This window comes from Dasypus novemcinctus, chromosome 2 (genome assembly GCF_030445035.2).
Source record: "Dasypus novemcinctus isolate mDasNov1 chromosome 2, mDasNov1.1.hap2, whole genome shotgun sequence".
Taxonomy (NCBI): Eukaryota; Metazoa; Chordata; class Mammalia; order Cingulata; family Dasypodidae; genus Dasypus; species Dasypus novemcinctus.
This window is the reverse complement of record NC_080674.1, coordinates 10,343,784-10,363,512: the sequence shown is the minus strand read 5'-3', so window position 1 is coordinate 10,363,512 and position 19,729 is coordinate 10,343,784. Positions and strand designations below refer to the sequence as shown.

The 19,729-nt window shown below is 37.0% G+C and overlaps 1 protein-coding gene across 2 annotated transcripts in view; it reads right to left on the bottom strand.

Annotated features, from left to right (window-relative positions):
- MARCHF6 (membrane associated ring-CH-type finger 6) overlaps positions 1-19,729 on the bottom strand; it is a 110,161-nt gene that overhangs the window by 32,754 nt on the left and 57,678 nt on the right. For both annotated transcript variants that reach the window (XM_012517980.4, XM_058306866.2), the window contains 9 exons: positions 17,695-17,753; positions 16,374-16,454; positions 16,056-16,124; positions 15,900-15,974; positions 9,884-10,018; positions 7,372-7,491; positions 6,557-6,657; positions 3,722-3,859; positions 2,561-2,765 (listed from right to left, as the gene is read on the bottom strand). In XM_012517980.4, coding sequence (XP_012373434.1) covers positions 2,561-2,765; positions 3,722-3,859; positions 6,557-6,657; positions 7,372-7,491; positions 9,884-10,018; positions 15,900-15,974; positions 16,056-16,124; positions 16,374-16,454; positions 17,695-17,753 — 983 coding nt within the window. The remainder of the gene's footprint in view (positions 1-2,560; positions 2,766-3,721; positions 3,860-6,556; positions 6,658-7,371; positions 7,492-9,883; positions 10,019-15,899; positions 15,975-16,055; positions 16,125-16,373; positions 16,455-17,694; positions 17,754-19,729) is intronic.

The following is a 19,729-nucleotide window of genomic DNA, read 5'->3' as shown; positions in this document are numbered from 1 at the left end:
GGAATGAAAGAGGACCCCTATTTCACTCCCTATACAAGAATCAACTCAAAATGGATCAAAGACCTAAATATAAAAGCCAGGACCATAAAATTACTAGAAGAAAATGTAGGGAAACATCTTAAAGACCTTGTGGTAGGTGGTGGTTTCTTGGACCTTAACACCCAAAGCATGCACAACTGAAGAAAACATGGATAAATGGGACCTCCTCAAAATTAAACACTTTTGCACCTCACAGGTTTTGTCAAAAGGGTGAAAAGGCAGCTGACTCAATAGGAGAAAATACCTGGAAATCACATATCTGAGAAGGGTTTAATATCCATGTTATATCAAGAGATGCTACAACTCAACAATAAATAGGCAAACAACCCAATGAAAAAATGGGCAAAAGACTTGAACAGACTTATGTCCAAAGAAGAGATACAAACGGCAAAAGAACACATGAAAAAATGTTCAACATCACTAATGATTAGTGAAATGCAAATCAAAATTGCAATGAGCTATTTTACATCTATCAGAATGGTGACTACTGACAGAGAACTACAAGTGTTGAAGAGGATATGGAGAGACAGGAACACTTATTCACTGTTGGCGGGAAAGCAGAATGGTACAGCCACTGTGGAGGACTTACCATATGACCCAGCAATACCACTACTGGGTATATACCCAGAAGAATGGAGAGCAGTGACACAAACAGACACTTACACATCCACGTTCATAGGAGCATTATTCACAATTACCAAAAGCAAGAAACAACCCAGTTGTTCATCAACTGATGAATGGATAAACTACAGTGTAGTCACGCAATTAAATGATATGCAGCTCTAAGAAATGAAGTTATAAAGCATATGATAACATGGACAAACCTGGAGAACAAGATGTTGAATTCCAAGCCAGACACAAAAGGACAAATACCATATTACTGTGTTACTACAAACTAAATGTGTTGTGTAACACACTGTATGATTCAATTTATATAAAATGTAAATATAAATCAATTTATAAAGATGAAATTTGATTAGTGGTTATGTAAAGGTAGGGAAGGCATGCTAAGGAGTGTGGAGTTTTTCTTTCTGGATTAATGAAATAATTCTAAAAGTGCAATGATGAATGCATAACACTGTTCATTATACTAAAAGCCACTGATTACACACTTTAGATAGATCATATGGTATGCCAATACATCTCGATAAAAATGTTTAATAAATAATTGTGCAGGAATAGCCAGAAATATCAGCTATGTACAGCAGGGGAAACAGATTTCGAGGTGAAGAATTCTCTTGTCTGTTTATTATTTTTATTACTACTGAAATAATGAAAATGTTCTAATAATGACTGGAGTGATATATGCACATCTATGTGATTATACCAAATACCACTGATGGTACACTTTGGATGAACTGTATGCTTTATTAATATGTACAGTAAAATTGATTTGTTTAAAAAAAAAAAAAAAGTTTTTTTTCCAGACAGAGGTATGGGCACTCTTCTTGTAAATCCCTGATGATTTTTCTGTATTGAATGTAGAATGATAAAATGAAACAGCACTAAAAATGGGAAATTCAGTGAACAAGGCCTGGAGGATACTGACCAGAGGTAGTTTAACAATTCCACGTCAAAGATGCTTCTTTTCTATTAATTTAACAAACATATATTTATAAATTCATTACTTCACCAACTCTACTTGCATTCATATATTGTTCACTAAACTGGCTGCAGAGGGGCAGGACAAGTTGCAGGGGGAGGGATGTTTGCAGATGTTCATATTTCCATTTTGAGGCTAACTACTGATGCATGTGTGAAGCTCGTGGCTACATCATAGGAAAACACTGTTAAATAATTCAAGAGAAATATATATTCTTGCTAATAATTCAATACAGATCTGATAATGAATTCTCTTAGAAGCATTATACTTAATGTACTCTGTTGCTTTATGTCGCACTTTCAACTGAGCATTAAGGGAATGCAGTATTTCTAACTCCATCAATATCTATAAAGCCCTGTTGCCAATTTTGTCTCTTAAGAAATTTTTGTCCCTAAGAAAGGCAGAAATGCATTTTTCCCTGAGTTGCTATCATGTATTCTTGGTTATCATAGTATCTCATGGCTTTGAATACCATGAGATACTATGGTAAGGGGCTTTGAATTGGTAAATATTCATGATGTGTGAAAAAGCATGATACATTCTGTGTGATCTTGGCCACAAAATATGTATGCTTGGTTGTGTAGTATACACACACAGGACCTATGCCAAACTGTAAACTGCTTGTGATTCTGATGACTTTACTTTGCTTTTCAGTTTTCTATATTGTACAAATTAAGTTTGACTTGCTAAAAAAACAAAAACAAAAACAAAAACAAAAAAACCAGAGCCCCAACTCTATAACCATCTCTAAAATTTGACAAACTTATCTGATTCATATTACATAATGAATGTAATATTAAGATGGCTCTGTCAGCAAAGTGTAAGACATGTCTACACACAGCACTGTAGGCTAACAACACCAATTCTCAATAGAAACTTAAAAAAATAGAATTCTGGTTAAGTATGTGTAGTACCTACCCTGAGTGGAAAATTTAAAGGCCGGCGGTAAGGCTGAAAACCGACAGGTCCTCCCTGCTGTAGTATGGCTTGGTGGGCTGCATGAAGGCCTTCCCCCACCACGGGAATAGCATTGTTATTTCGAGCATGCTGGTTATTATTAACTTGTTGGTTTGCACTGTTCTCATTTTCTTCCTGGTCTCCCAATAAATAGGAATGAAGATCCCTGTATAAAAATTACATCACTGAAAATTCTCATTTCAAGTCAATAAAATGGCAGACATGAGACTTTTCATCCTTAATAATTGCTTTTAAGAGTTGACAATGTACAAGTGGAATCTGTCCACAGTACTGATACCTCGATTCCGTCTAAATGTTGGTGCCTGTTTTAAATTAAACCTTTTAAAACTCTATCAATTAACATGTAGACTACCCTATAAATTTCATTAATTTTATTCATTATTCAGCTAGTACCTGAGGAGAAATTAGCCACTGAAAAAAATGTACAATGTACACGATACTCTCTATGAGGATCCAACAAGGATATTCCTCTGCAGAAGCTCCTGAATCTACTGTGACGTGCAACTCATAGAAAATCCCCAAGCCCAGACAGTTAAGCAAAAACAGGACAGGGAGATTAGAGGACAGGTATCTAGTCAAATAAAAGCAACTACTTATTTCACTGCAAGGGATCTACTAGTTGTCAAATATTTTAACTTTTAAATCACAAAGATACAACTTTTTAAATAAGTTTATAATGTACAAAGCTTGAAAAAATAAATGCAACATTTTGACTGAGTGAGAAACCAAACCTAAGACTAGCTCATTTACCAACTCTAAATTTACCACTTCTAAAATAAAGGTAAGTTGGGCTGTTTGTAATTCCTTGAAAAAAAATTTTTTTTATCCTATGTAACAAAATGAAAGAATCTGGGCAAGCAGCAAACCTCTATAAGAAGGTCAAACTACATCCATTTTCCATAAAGGAAAGGACAATGATTTTTTAAAAAAGGAAAAAAATTTTTAACTCTTAGCATAAATTTTATATACATCTGTAGACATTACCAAATCATGCTTTACTGAAACTTATTTTTCTTGAGTGGGGCATGGAATATAATTTTTCAAAAAAATTACTAAATGGACACAAATGACACACCTAAGGAGCCAAATGCCTATACTCACAGCAAGTATCCAGTGGTAAAAGTCCATGCTCGCACAAGCCCCTTCAGCCACTGTCTTGTATGTCCCTGTTCAAGTAATGCAGGCAAGACAACCTGAAGCAGTAGCAGCTCAAGGGACAGTTCACTCACTGGAGCATCACTAAGACAATTAAAAAGAACCATGATTTATAAAGAGAATCCTACTTTCCATTATAGTTATATTACACTGAAATATTTAATGGGATTACAACAAAACTCAGGCTTGAACTGTTTTCATTACCTCTCCTCCCATTCTCTCTTGAACCCAGGGAAGCTTTCCTCCCAAACCGCACCAAAATTGTTCCTCATAAGGGTTGGCCAGTTTGTTAAATCTGATAGTCAAGTCTTCATTCTCATCTCCCTTGCAATTATTAGCAGCATGTCATTCCCTTCTCCAAACACTTTCACCACCAACCTGCTTCCAGAACCCCACATGTCCTGGCTTCCACTCCTTCACATGCCATACTTTTTAATCCCCTTCCTCCCACAATCTTGCTCAGCTCAATAAAGAGCAACTCCATCCTTCCAAGATTCAGGACAGAAACTCTTGGCGTTACCCTTGACACCCCCTTCTTTCTGAAACCCCATATTCAAACAGTCAGAGAAGGCTGTTGGCTTGTACTTAAGAATACTCTAAATTTAATCACTTCTCACTACCTCTACCATCTTCATCTACATCCCCTCATCATTCACATGGATTACTGAGTTATCCTGTACCTGGCTTCCTGCTTGATGTGGCCATCTCAATTCAGTCTCTTCTCATCACAGCAGCTAGAGGGTTCCTCTTTAAATGTGTATAAGGCCACTCCTCTGCTAAAAACTCTCCAAGAGCTCCCAACTCACAAGTAGAAGACAACATCCTTAAGCAGCTTGCAAGGGTCTCTTGGATCTGACTTACCATGACCCCTCTCACCTCATCTGGTCACTCAGGCCCTGCTCTCTGCCCCAGCCAAACTGTCCTATCTGCTGGTTATCAAGAAGACCTTGGGGCCTCTGTACTTGCTCTACCCACTGCTCAGAACACTCTTCCTGAAGGTGTCTGTAAGGCTCATTCCCTCACCTCCTTCAGGGCTTTCTTTCCTCCATGTCACCTCCCCAGTCTTCACCATCCTAGCCACTCTCCCTCTTCCTTTTCCCTACAGTACTTTCTCCTGCAGCACTGATGGCCATTTCACATACTATATTTTATCTATTTATTTTATTGTCTACCTCTTCCACTGAAAACCAAGTTCCACAAGGACAGAGAAAAGTTAATGTTTTGATCCATTATATCCCTAGTGCCTAGAATAGTAAGTGACACAAGATGGGCCCTCAATTTTGCTGAATGGACTAAACACTGCTATATGGTACACAAACCTTGCTATACTTAGAGCTTATAAATAACTATCAAAATGGTTCTTTGCCAACAATATATGAAGCCAGAAATATGCATTTTCTGGTTCTCATTATGACTGGAACCAAAATATATACCATATATGAACTAAGGGTAAGAAACAGAAAACCATTCACCAAATCTACAAAAATCCTATATGTAGAAAAATTAAGCTTTATTACTAAAGAATAACAATCTAAAAAGCCATAATAAACTAATGCTGCATTTTAAATTCTTTACTGGAATTTTTCTTGCCAGTTAAACAACAACTATTTGCCAATTCCAACATAATCTCAGATTTTTACTACGTGTGAAAGAATAAAATTTACTTTATTGACAACTATGTTCCTATGCAAGGCATTAAGGACAAAGTTAAGAATGATTTCCGCCTTAGTGTGCAAAACGACATAAAATAATGTGACAGACACTACAAGAGTTACAGATAAGTATTATAACACTTGAAAGGAGCCAATGGTGATTTACTCTAGTTAGGAAAAACTCAGAATAAAACCTTGATATGGATCTTGAGGAATGTTATCAAGAGCTCACCAGGCAAACATGGGGAAGGACACTCCCAACAGATGAAAAGACATGGAACAGCTGACACTTATGGGATACTCACCAGAGGTTTAGCACAGTTAGACAGAATTCACGTTGGGCAAAGCTAGGACAACATACTTGGAAAGGCAGCATGAGATTATACCAAGCCTTTCATGTCATTCTAAATGACCTGAATGTGGTCACGCCAATTATGGAGAAACCATTGGCAACTTTTAAACATATGAGAAAGTTTTAGAAAGTCTAGAGGCAGTCATATTGAGGGCAGATTTCAGATGAAGAATAAGAGGTAAACTAAGGTAGCGAGTGATAAATCAAGCTGGATTAGTTAGATAAGAGGCCTTACAGAATTAGAATTGACAAGATTTAAAGACTGACTAGAAGTATATCTGAGAAAGAAATTCAATTCATTGGCAATTCTGGCTCCTGTGACCAAGGGGATAATGCAAATAACTAAAAGGAGGGAACAATGGAAAAGTGCTGAAAACTATGTTTCTAGGTGACTTATGTTTCTAAATCAAAACAACATTTTTTATCTATGAAAGCCATGTGTCCTATATTTAATGCACAATTAAATATGTAATTTTAGCTATATTCTTCTTATGATGTACTTTTCATATAAAGACGATGTTACTACAAGCTTTCATTAGGTATGGTAAATCATTCCAATCATGGAAAAATGGAATGTTCAGAAGCAGAAAAATAAATAAGTCTATCTGTGGAAAACCTAACTACAAAACTAAAGTGTATATGATCCAGAATACGGCAAAACTTAACTGTAAGCTCATTTCCAATATCCATAAGAAATGTATGCTTTAAATGTGTGTAATATGAATATCAAATCCCCAACAAGAATTAGTAAAGCTATTCTGAATTTTTAACACTTACCTGTAGAGCATGACATTATATGGAAGAAAATTAGGGAGCAGACTCTTAATTATACGTATAGGAAGCCAAAGCATAAGGAGAACAATGGAGCCAAAGACAATCTGCAATAAGAAAAAGGACATGACACCACTGTCAATCACTGCTACAAGAGGCAGGCTGACCTCTGAGCATATTCAACCATGCATAATCCAAGTCTGCAGACCACCCAGAACCCCAAGTGCTCTCACTCCCTGCACTATACTCAGGTCATGGAGTAAAGAAAGGGATCTTTTGCCTTTTCTCTACGACACAAGGGCTACAACAGAGCTGCAAAGGATCCCACTGCTGGGTGTTGTGATGAAAGCTGGAAACATGTAATAATGAAGGAGCATAATTATGTGTAACTTAACAAATCACCTGTAAATATATGAGACACTATCCATATTAATGGTTACAGAAGTTTCCAAAGGGCACAGTATTACTTTCAGAATTTTATTTTGGAAAAATTAGGTATAATTAGGTAATTTCATCCAAGAAAGGAAGTTGCTTTTATTAAAAGTTTAATGTAGAAGTCATTTAGAACCAACTGGTTCAATGCAAATTAAATATAATCAAGAGATTCTTAATTTGGAAATTAATTGTACCACTAAAAAACAAGGCATTTTTGTTTTATTAAAGATCATTTATTTTAGCAAAGTAATGAATAAAATTACCTGGCACCCAAGTTGCACAGACTTTTATAAATACAGATTATTTGATACACACTACATGCCCCAACCAAAAAAATCTAAAGGGTAGCACACTTTATTCAAAGAACAATAAAAAAGTATGCTTACCACTGACAAAATAAATCTTCGGAGATGCCTATAAATGGGCAAATGGATCATTTCCTGTACTGGATTAAAATCTGGATCATTCAAATTCCTTAGAAACCACAAGACACCAGGTCGCAGTACCTGCAAATATATTTTAAAAGCTATAAACAAGGTATTCACCAACATCTCCAGGCTTTGTATATGTTAAAACATTAACAGAAAAAAAGCTTCCTAGAATCATTCTAGAATCTAAAATGGGTCCCAGATAATTCTATGCTTTTCATGGGAAAAGAAGTATATAAACCAGAATCTTTATGAAAATGACTCTGTTTGAGGGCCTTTAATGTGTTTAACCATTCAATGAAAAAATACTTATTGGGCCAAATTTATCAAAGAACCTAAATCTCTGAAACAAAAAATGATGAAATAAATCTGTATTCTGGTGGGTGGATTTAGTTGTCATTTATAAATGGTCCTTGAACAAAAACCTCATTTGTTTTGAACTTCCCCAGAGGAATTATCTTAACTAAAAAACTCCATAACTTCTCAGTATCTTCACTTAATTATCTATAAAACATACTTTTCCTCTTCCTCCACTGTTAATCATCAACCCAACAGGCTATGGGTCATGGGGCAATGAATGAGTTTGGGAACTGGTCCTTGAAGTACAAATTTACTGAGTTACCTTGTGGAAAGCATCTAATCTGTCTAAATCTCCATCTCTCCATTCTCCAAATGAGGAGGTTATACTATAGGAACCTCCAAGGTTCTATCTAACACTCGAACATATGAGGATTCTGTATCACCATAAAACCCCTCCCACAACCATAAATTATCTTTTAATATAAAACATTTGATCATGTAGAGTTCACTTATGACTGTGGTTTTAAAAAAAAAAAAACATAGAACTTGCTTTAGTCTCAATCAGGTGATTCAATGAAAGAATATAAGTTGTATTTGCAAACAGGCTTTACTGAAGTGATACTGTTATGACTAAGGAGAATTTTGGCCTCCTCTCCCCCAAGCCTTGAAAAAGCAGAGTACCCAGGGCTGACACTGAGCCTCTATGCTTCTGGATCACACCTACACTAGGGTGGCCTGCCTGCAGCCCATTCCTGCATGTCTCCACCACCACTAAGAGGCATATGCTGACTGGTGCCACATCTATACCTCTTCCAGGATATACCATCAAGGAGAAGAGGATGGGCCCTCCCTCTGTTTCTCACTATCACCTCAGCATATAGCACAGTGTCTAGCACATTGTAACCATTCAGTAAATATTTGGTGAAAGAATGCTCAGCAGCAAGGACATTAATCAGAAGTCCTCAGGTTTATACTTCCTACTAAATCAGCAGAAGATTGAGCTTGAAACATATACAAATCACATACTAGTCCACTTCCATCATTTTCAAAGTCATAAGGACTGGGTTCCAAACATAAAATTAGTAAAGGTACCCATCTGGCAGGTGTATGGAAATATAAAGTACCCTCACTATAATGCTACACTCTTGTCAGCTTCAAGTCCATTTTGCATAGCCAATCCTGAAAAACCATTATCCTTCAGACACTGCCCACACTAAATTCCCTTGAATCAAGTCTAAGGCTCACAGCACACAAAATTCCAAAACTTTTTTAGAGGATGGCTACGATATATACCAAGTTAAACAAGTGCTTTTAATTTTTTTTCCTTCAGTCCAATTATTTTTCAAATTTAAAACTTGTCAATTTTTGAGATATCTGACTGAACGCCTTTTTCTTTTCTTTCTTTCTTTTTTTTTTTTGGTACCAGGGTCAGGGATTAAACCCAGTATCTTGTATGTGGGAAGCTGGCAATCAACCACTGAGCCACACCAGCTTCCAAGGTGGTTTCGTTTTGTTTTTTAAAGATTTATTATTTCTCCCCACCCCCCTTGCTGTTTGCTCTGTGTGCCCATTCACTATGTATTCTTCCCTTGTCTTCTCTTTAGGCAGCACTGGGAACTGATACTGGGACCTTCTGGCGTGGGAGAGAGGTGCTCATTCTCTTGTGCCACCTCAGCTCCCTGGTCTGCTACATCTCTTATTGTCTCTCCTCTGCGTCTCTTTTTGTTGCATCATCTTGCAGTGCCAAGGACCAGCACTCCTGCATGGGCCAGCGCTCCTGCGTAGGCCAGCTTGCCTTCACCAGGAGGCCCCAAGAATCAAACCCTGGACCTCCTATATGGTAGACAGGAGCCCAAATGCTTGAGCCACATCCACTTACCCTGAATTATTTTTTTCATTTGTTTGCTTATTGTGTTTTTTTTAGGAGACATCAGGAACCCAACCTGGAACTCCCATGTGGGAAGCAAGCACTCAACTACTTGACCCACATCTACTTCCTGAAGACATTTTAAAGCCATCAAGTCAACCTCCCCTATCAGTTGTTGCCTTGAATGTAATAGCCAAGAATATGGCTAGTGAGGAAATCACCATAGCCTCTGAGCCTTGACTATAGTGAAAGCACAAGTCCTATTCACAAAAGTACAGCATGAGCACTTCCCATTGAACTCACCTCTCTCAGGAGCAGAATGAAGGAGGCAAAGTAGAACACGTAGACCATTCCCACTAGCCAATGCAGAAACATGGTAGTACCTGGAGCTGACTGAAAGCTCAGTTCTCGATCCTTCAGAGTAGCATCAAACATTTCCTGAATCACAACAGAACGAGTCAGAGACATCTGTATCACATATGGCAAATTACCATCTCTACTGACTAAGAAGTGAATAAATTTCTAAGAACGTAGGTTGTGATGTTCTAGGACTACAGTTCTTATAATGTCATTTCATGGTGTCACAGAACTACACACACTATGATCACATAGTACTTTAAAGATAGATTAGATAGACAGATATAGCATTTAGAAAAAAATTTAAGTTATAAGAAGTAAAACAGTGTGGGAGTGGGTATAGCTCAGTAGTTGAGCACTTGCTTCCTATGTACAAGGTCCAGGGTTCAATCCCCAGTACCTCCTGAAAAAAAAACAGAATGATAAACTAATTAATGCATAAAAACATTACTAATATAGCTATTGTGAAAGAAATCATTTTTTGTTAAGGTACAACATTTTCTTGGTTATAGGTGTGCATTTGTGAAAAGCTTTAATATTAAGATACGGGGGAAATGTTATCTCAGAAGCAAAGGCAGCTCTTTCACATATAAAATATTTCTGAAAATATCAAAACAAATGATGATTGACAGCCATTTAAAACTGTAATCAAGACAAAACATCTTAGTTAAAAAACAAATCGCTACAATTGAATTAGCATAAAACATGCTGTCTTATTTGATTGTTCTTACAGTATAAGTAATATCTTAACATTATCATAAAATTTAAAAAAGCAAAATGAGTAAGGTAATTCTCCACTGGTTATCAGAAAGTTTGCAGTCAAATATTCTGGCATTAAAAATTTGCAGGTATAACTCAGTGGTTGAGTTCCTGTTTTCCATGTACAAGGGCCCAATTCAATCCCCAGCACCTCCTTAAAAAGAAAAAAAAAAAAAAACTGCACAAGGAACTTGCAATAAATCAAAGAAAGGGAAGCATAAAAACACTATAGGGTGTGTGTCCCCACAGAATCTCTGAACAAACAAAAATCGGCAGAGCCATTTTCCTCAAAACTCTGGAAAACAGTTAAAGGGCTGTAGTAAATGAAAGAGTGCCAAATCAAGACAATGTAGCTTTTAAAACAGTAGGAGGTACCACAAGACAGAAGCAACCCAAATGTCCATCAAGAGATGAATAGATAAAAATCAAATGTGGTACATATATAAAATGGAATATTACTCAGCCATCAAAAAGAAAGCAGCTGATATATATGACAAGGAAAAAACTTCCAGACATCACACTGAGTGAAATAAGCCAGACACAAAAGGACAAATATTGCATGATCTCAATGATAAGAAATAATTAGAAAAAGCAAATTCACAGAATCAGAAACTAGAAAAAAGGTTACAAAGGGTCGGGCTGGGTAGAGAATGGGGAAATGATGTTTAATACATACAGAATTTCTGTTTGGGGTAATGGGAAAGTTTTGGTAATGGACAATGGTGTTTTGGTAATGGACAATGGTGATGGTGGCACAACATTGTGAATGTAATTAACACCAAGTAATTATATATCTGAATATGGTTAAAAGGGGAGATTTTAGGTAGTATATATGTTACCAAAATAAAAAATTTTAAAAACCAAAACAACAAATGACCACAACACAGTGAACCCTAAGGTCAACTATGAACTACAGTTACTATATACAATTATAATAATATTCTGTCAACTGTACCAAAGGTACCACACTAATGAAAAATATTAATGAGGGCAGGTACACAAGAACTCTGTATTTTCTGCATGATTTTTCTGTAAACTCACAACCTAACTAATTACAAAAGGAAAAGAAAAAGAAAGAAACTAGAGAATGAGGCAGATCACTAAGTGATGGAGACAAGACATGCAAGCAAAGGAACCCCAAAGGTTGTGCCCAGCAAGCATACAAATGCTACAGTTCCAGAAAGCTGACCTCTGGAAACCTTGATTTTGGACTTTTATACTTCAAAACCATGAGAAAACAAATTTCTATTGGTTAAGCCAAAACAACAATAATAGAAACTGTGAGAAGCTCCTGGTGCCCATGCTCACTCATCCCCCATGCCCTTCTGAGCAAGGTGCAGAGCCAGCCTGTGCTCCCATATGGGTCCTAGCCCTGTTCTGGAGGGAGCAGAGTAACTCGTATGCAAATACTAGGGTGGCTGTTTGTGGATGCCAAGAGAGACTGAACTAGGAAGCTCCTCTCTGCCTCAGCCTCCCAGAACTTGCTCTGCAGGAAAAAGCAGCTTGCAAAAGTAATGAAAGTCAGTCAAAGTTTACTTGACCCTGACATGCTCTTCTTGACCTCAAACCTAACTTTAAGGAATACAACTGAGGACTCAGGAGGGCAGCCTACTTCACAGAAAGTAGACTTCCTGTAGAAGGGCAATTCCTAAGGAAATTCGCAAACAAGTTCAGGACAAGACTAAGAAAAGAACCCAGAAAAGACCCCTCACTTCATATTTACCTTGGACTGATATTCTTGAGAGAAGGGCTAAACTCTGAAGGAAAACACCAACCAAGGCAGAGTCAATTTACAAACACTGTGAAAGGTATTTTTGCATTCATTTATTTGGTTTTATTAGCTCCTGGCATTCAAGGAAATTTGTCATATATTACCTGGATACAAACTGTAAGAACAGATGTTATAGGAACTAAATCCCAGAGTTAACACTTTAAAATATTAAAATGTAGAGTGTGCCAGCAATTACAAGACAAACAAAAAAAGAGGAAATGATGACCATCCAAATGTATAAGATAAAAATATAGACTCCATCAAAGAAAGGACCAGACTTCGGACATACTTGAAAAAGACTTGAAAGGATATCGGAAAATGATCCATGAATATGAAAATCTCAATATAAAAGAAATTTTAGAAAGGAACCAAACAAAAATATTGGAGTTGAACTCCACAATAAATGAAATGAAAAATTCCCCCAAGGGTTTCAACAGCAAACTGGAGCTGACAGAAAAAATAATCAGTGATCTCCATGATAAGACGACAATTGAAACGATTCAGACTGCAGAGCAGAAAGAAGGAAAAATGGGGAAAAGTGAAAAGAGCCTAAGGGACCCGTAGAACATATGTAAAAATATATGTATTATGGGAATCCAAGAAGAGAGAGAATAGAGTAGAAATATTAGAAGAAATAAAGGCAGAACACTTTCCAAGTTTAATGATACACATGACTATAAATATTCAAGAAGTTCAGTGAACTCTAAATAGGATAAATTTGAAAAGAACAAAGCCCCAGCACATAGTAATCATCCTGTCAAATGCCAACGACAGGAAAAGAGTTCTGAAAGCTTCAAGAGAAAAGCAATGTGGCAGCGGACTTGGCCCAGTGGTTAGGGCGTCGTCTACCACATGGGAGGTCCAAGGTTCAAACTCCGAGCCTCCGTGACCCATGTGGAGCTGGCCCATGCGCAGTGCTGATGTGCGCAAGGAGTGCCCTGCCACACAGGGGTGTCCCCCGCGTAGGGGAGCCCCACATGCAAGGAGTAAGCCCCATAAGGAGGGCCGCCCAGCGCGAAAACAAAGTGCAGCCTGCCCAGGAATGGTGCTGCACACACGGAGAACTGACACAACAAGATGACATAACAAGAAGAAAAACACAAATTCTGTCTGACAACAACAGAAGCAGACAAAGAAGACACAGCGAATAGACAACAGAGGGGGAGGGGGAGGGGAGAAAATAAATAAATAAATAGATAGGTAAATAAATAAAGTTAAAAAAGGGTGTTGTGTTTAAAAAAAGAGGGGGGGGGGGAAGCAATGTGTTATGCAAGGGAACACCCATGATATTAAGTGCCAATTTCTAACCAGAAACCATGGAGGCAAGAAGACAGTCGGGGAAAGCGGACTTGGCCCAGTGGTTAGGGCGTCCGTCTACAACATGGGAGGTCCACGGTTCAAATGCCGGGCCTCCGTGACCCATGCACAGTGCTGATGCAAGCAAGGAGGGCCGTGCCACGCAGGAGTGTCCCATGCACAAGGAGCGCGCCCCATAAGGAGAGCCACCCAGCGAGAAAGAAAGTTCAGCCTGCCCAGGACTGGTGCCACACACATGGAGAGATGACACAACAAAAAGAAACACAGATTCCCATGCCGCTGACAACAACAGAAGCAGGCAAATAAGAACACGATGCAGCAAATGGCCACAGAGAAGAGACAACTGGGGGGGAAGGGGAGAGAAATAAATAAAATAAATCTAAAAAAAAAAAAAAAAGACTACAGTGGGACAAAATACTCAAAGTGCTGAAGTAAAACAACTGCCAAGCAAGAATTTTATATCCATCGAGACTGTCTTTCAAAAATGAGGGCGACATGAGCAGTGCTGATGCGTGCAAGGAGTGCCGTGCAATGCAAGGGTGTCCCCCGCGTAGGGGAGCCCCATGTGCAAGGTGTGCACCCCATAAGGAGAGCCGCCCAGAGCAAAAGAAAGTGCAGCCTGCCTAAGAATGGCACCGCCCACAAGAAGAGCCAATACAACAAGATGACGCAACAAAACAAACACAGATTCCCATGCCGCTGACAACAAAGATGACGACGCAGCAGCAAACAGACACAGAGAACAGACAACCAGGCCGAGGGGGAGGGAAAGAAAGAAAGAAAGAAATCTTAAAAAAAAAAAAAAAAAATGACAGCGCGATTAAGACATTCCCAGATAAACAAAAGCCTAGGGAATTCACCACCATTAGACCTACCCTAAAAGTAATGCTAATGGGAATTCTTCAGACAGAAAGGAAAGAACGGACACTAAACAGTGGATCAAAGCAGCACAAAGAAAGAAAGACCCCCAGTAAAGGTGACCATATGCGAATTATAAATGCCAGTACCACTGCATTTTTATGCCACTTTTTACTTCTAACAGGTTCCAACAGGCAAATGCATTTAAATTAATGATAATGCTATGGTTTTGGACATAATGTATAAAGAAAAAATTTTTAACCAGCAAAGCAAAAACATAATGGAAGAGAGTGAGAAAGGAACAGGGTAGGTGTATGCTCTTGAAGTTACGTTGGTAGCAAATTCAACTTGTTATAGATGTAGGATGTAAAATTGAAGTCCCATGGTAACCACACAAAAAAGATAAATGAAAAATATATACAGAATGAAATGAGAAGAGACTCAAAATGGTAAATGACATAAAAACAAATAAATATGAAAGTAGGTCTTAATAGAAGAACTGAGGGACAAAAAGGAAATAAGACATATAAAGACCAAATAGCAACATGGCAGAAGAAAGTTGTGCATTATCAGATCATCAGTAGTTACTTTAAATGTAACTGGGTTATTCCTTCATTCTGTGGACCCTGTCAAAAGGCAGAGATTGGGGAAATGGATAAAAAAGCATGGCCCAACTACATGCTATTTACAACAGACTCACCAAAAATTAAGACACAAGTAGGTTGAAAGTGAAAGAACGAAAAAAATATATACCATGTTGTGAAAGTAATTACCACTGAATTATATATTTGAATGTGATTAAAAGGAGAAATATTAGGTAGTATATGTGTTACTAGAATAAAGATCTTTAAAAAGTCAAAGGACTGTGCAACACAGTAACCCCCCCCAATGTAAACTAAGGACTATAATTTATAGTACAATCGTAATATTGTTTCATCAATTGTAAAAAGATACCATATTAATGCAAAAAGTGTCAGTAATAGGGAAAACTGATTGGGGGGGATTGTGTTAAAAGGGAAGCTGTATTTTCTGCACGACTTTTCTGTAAACTCATTTCTCTAATTAAAAAAAAAAAAGATTTTGCACAAACCCTCACATAATAAGAAAAATTAGGAACATTAAGACTGCACAGTACTAAACTTTGAGAAAGGATATGCAAATTTATCAAATATTTACTTTCTTTTAAAAGGAAAATGTCCTAAAAATTTATTTTGAAGCCTTTAAATTAGATTGTATTGTAATGAATTATAAACTCACCAGGGAACAAATATCCAACCACCAGCCGCAAATGAGAGGGAACACTCCAATTTCTACCACCACTAACAAAGATACCTTAAATAAAAATAAATTTAAGTCATAAATATCACCCAAATATGGAAGAAGTTTCCAGTTATAACTTAAAATAGGAATTACCTTAACAACAATATAGCAGACTCCCAGTAAGCGACGAGACCTATGAAATTTAACAAGAGTTGCCAAGCCCTACATCATTTAGTCAAGGAAAAACGAGGCATTTACATGTGCAATAAAACAAATTTAGGCAATTACGTAATATTTTTGACAGAGAGAATTAACTTATTTCATTTTATTTGCTCTCATCTTTACTACATATACCTACAACTTGTAATACAAGGACAAGGAAAAAATAAATAGTTTTGTCATCACTGAGAACAACTCTTTGCTATGAATCATAACACTACCAAACAGCCATAATGGTTCATTAAAGGATACATGACAAATTATCAGTGTTATTGCTAAAAGTATATATCCAACTATGGTTGTGATTAGGCCTTCAAAATGAGATGCTTGGACCTGGAAATAAGAAAAAAATAAATAAAACTTAATTTTACCCCCTGGTCCTGCTTTACCAAGGCAGTAAACAATCCAAGATGACTGCAAGTAAACCATATAGGCAATTTATGGCTAGAAAACAATCATAAAATCCTTTATATGACATCCCTGCAAGCCAGAGTCTCCCAGACTGTTACTATGAAAGGACAAGGAAAAATTAAACAATAACAATTTACCCAAGAAGACAAAACAAAGTATAGTGAATTAAATTTTTTAAAATAAAGTGTTTCAATAAAACAGTCTGCTCTCTCTTGCCATTCTGAAGCAGATTTGCTAACAGCTAAACCCTGAAAGCAGGTTTCTGCCTGGCACATTCTTTTTGCCATCTCATTTCCACTATGAGAATTAATTATTTAAATTTCCCTTGTTCTCCAAATCTGTTCCATTTCCAACCATGGGAAGAATCTGGACAGTGACAAATACTGTCCATCTGATCTTTCTCTCTAGTTCCTGAGATTCCAAAAGCAAGTAGCAATATTACTGAAAGTTAGAATTTACCAAAACATTTGTCTCATCCTTTGAAGTTTCTGCCTTCACACAGTGAGAATTTTCATAAAGCTATATTGAATTCCAGAACTCATCTCTTTGTCTTTTCAAAACACCAAATTTTGATTATTAAGCACTCTTGGGATTCATATATACAATTTGAACAGAGGATTCCAAATATGCCCCTCTTCCTTAAAAGACCCAATCTAGTTTCTAGAACCCCCAGAAAGTAGTGACAGTAGCTGTCCATGCAAATACTTATCTGTCTCTGAAAAATACTGACATCAAAATGAAAGTAAATGATTTATAAAACACTATAGACCATCACTTTTTTCCATATTGATACACTGTTTATTTCCAAATTTGCCATGGGGCACCTGGGACAAAGGGAGAAAAAGGTACACCCAAGTTCATGGAACAGATTGAAAATCACCTTCTAGGAAAACTTTTTCATATTGTGTGTGCCTCTGGCCCACCCAATGGCAAAGACGATGGTACATTTGGAAATATTCAGAGCATGTCTTTCTTAGGTGGTTAACAGGACCTACTATCCCTTGAACCACTTAAGTTTTAAACAACAACAAAAAAAGGAGACTGTTGAGTATTCATTTTGCATAAGGTATATTTAGAAGTGAAGTAACTCTTTAGATCATTACTTAGCAAATATCAATTTTGGAGGTAATTTATGAAATTAAGTTTGTAAAAGTATACTTACATGTTCCTCAAATCCCAAACCAACAAGGGAGAAATGACCAATGTGGTAAGGGCAAAATGCTAAAAAGGGGGGAAAGGGGGAGGAAAAACTCAATGAAAACTTCAACATCAAAATATTCAATACTCCCAGTCATTGCCCCCACTAAAAGGAACTACGGCCCAGGGCTTCATGAGGAACTGTTACATCCCTGGCCTGGGGCTCAAAATATACCTTCTGGGATGCAAGTAAGCTCTTGAAGACTAATAGGATTCATGTCACAAGGACACAGAAGCCTTTGTGAAATGTCTCCCCCAGACAGAAAAAGGATAATATGAACATCAAAAACAATCATGACCAGAACTGATGGAAACACACTGACTATACACTAATACACAAGGCCCAAATACTCAAAATAAAAGTCCAAAAACCACCACAAAAGGAAACAAAGCAACATAATGGAAAATACTTTCATCACCAATGGAAGTAGTTAGTGCACCAACTCCTTACTCTGAAAACTGATAATTAAAGGAAAAGAAATGAGCATCTGTCCTTGCTTTTCCCTGCACAAATAAATTTCAGGTTAACTAAATAGTTCTGATTAAAAATAATAAGTTCTTCTTTATGAAAGCCCAACCAATAAATATAAAAAATTTTTTAAAAAGATAATTTCAAAATCATCATTTTGTAATACTAATTAAATAAATGACTTAGGCATGGATTATTGATGGATAATAATAAATTAGGCGAAAGACTGACAGAATACTGAATATTTGTATGGACTAAAATATCCTCCTCCAGAGATTACTTTCTGATGGTAAAAGGAAAAATGAAACCTAAAAATAAAGGCTTCTGAATTCACCAATAAAGTGGATAATCCAACATTATATACCTCCTGATATAATGCCATGTTAAAAGGTAAAGCATGACTGATGAAGGACTTTGCCTCAAATGTACCTAAATCTAATCAGGTCCTGAGGGCTAACTTCCATATTCAGAAACAGTAGGAGACAAAAGAACAAGGTGAGGGACATAATAAGGAAGCAAGCAAACAAATGAAGAATGTGAAGTGCTGTAAAGGGCAGCTAATTCAATCTTTTCAAGAAATCAGTAACAAAATGAAAGGTGGGGGCAAATGACAAGAAGAGTATTGTAGATGAAAAGAAACTGAAGACTTAAACAAAAGAAATGTGTGGACCTTATTTGGATCCTATTCAAACACACCAACATAAAAAGACATTTAAAAGATTATTCAGAAACTTTAAATATGACAGCCTACTAAGAAAATTAAGGAAATTCTGATTATTTTGTAAGGTGTGTTAATAATATAGCTATGTGAAAATATCCTTAAAATATTCATAAGAATTTTCATGCTCGTCTCCTCAAAAGTCTCTTTTGCTGTGTTAAAATTTTACTTTGTTCTTAACAATAATACTTAATTATCTTTTTTTTATGATAAGGAAAAACTTAAACAGCTCAGTAGATTATGAGAGATACAGTGAGAGGAGAGGGAATCAACCATTAAGAGAAATCAGAGTGAATTCACTGGGGAACTGGTCCCTAAACCCTATTTATTTCAGTGGTAGCAAGGTTTTCTTAACATGTACTCCCAATACACTTGAATTTATAAACAGTATAAATGCACTATTTTACTAATCACTGTATTATATGTATTACAAAACATGAGAAATTTTTAAAGGTCAAGAAAAAAACATGTAGAGCTCTCCCTAACCTCACCCTCACACCCTACTCTGAGTCACTCTGTGGATGACTCAACTAGGTCGGGGGAAAGTTCTAGTCCTATTTACATGTGTAAATAGTAACCGTGAGTACCAGCTAGAACAACTGGTTTTTTTTCCAGGAGGTACCAGGGATTGAACCCAGGACCTTGTATCTATGAAGCAGGCATTCAACCGAGCTACACCTGCTCCACATGGAACATCAATTTCTATCTCATTACTCAGCAATTACTAGACAGATACCCTAAAACTAAGGTAAATTTCTTAGTTCATTCCTTTCTTCTGGGACACAGGAGCTTTTGCAAAGTTCTGCAAAGGGC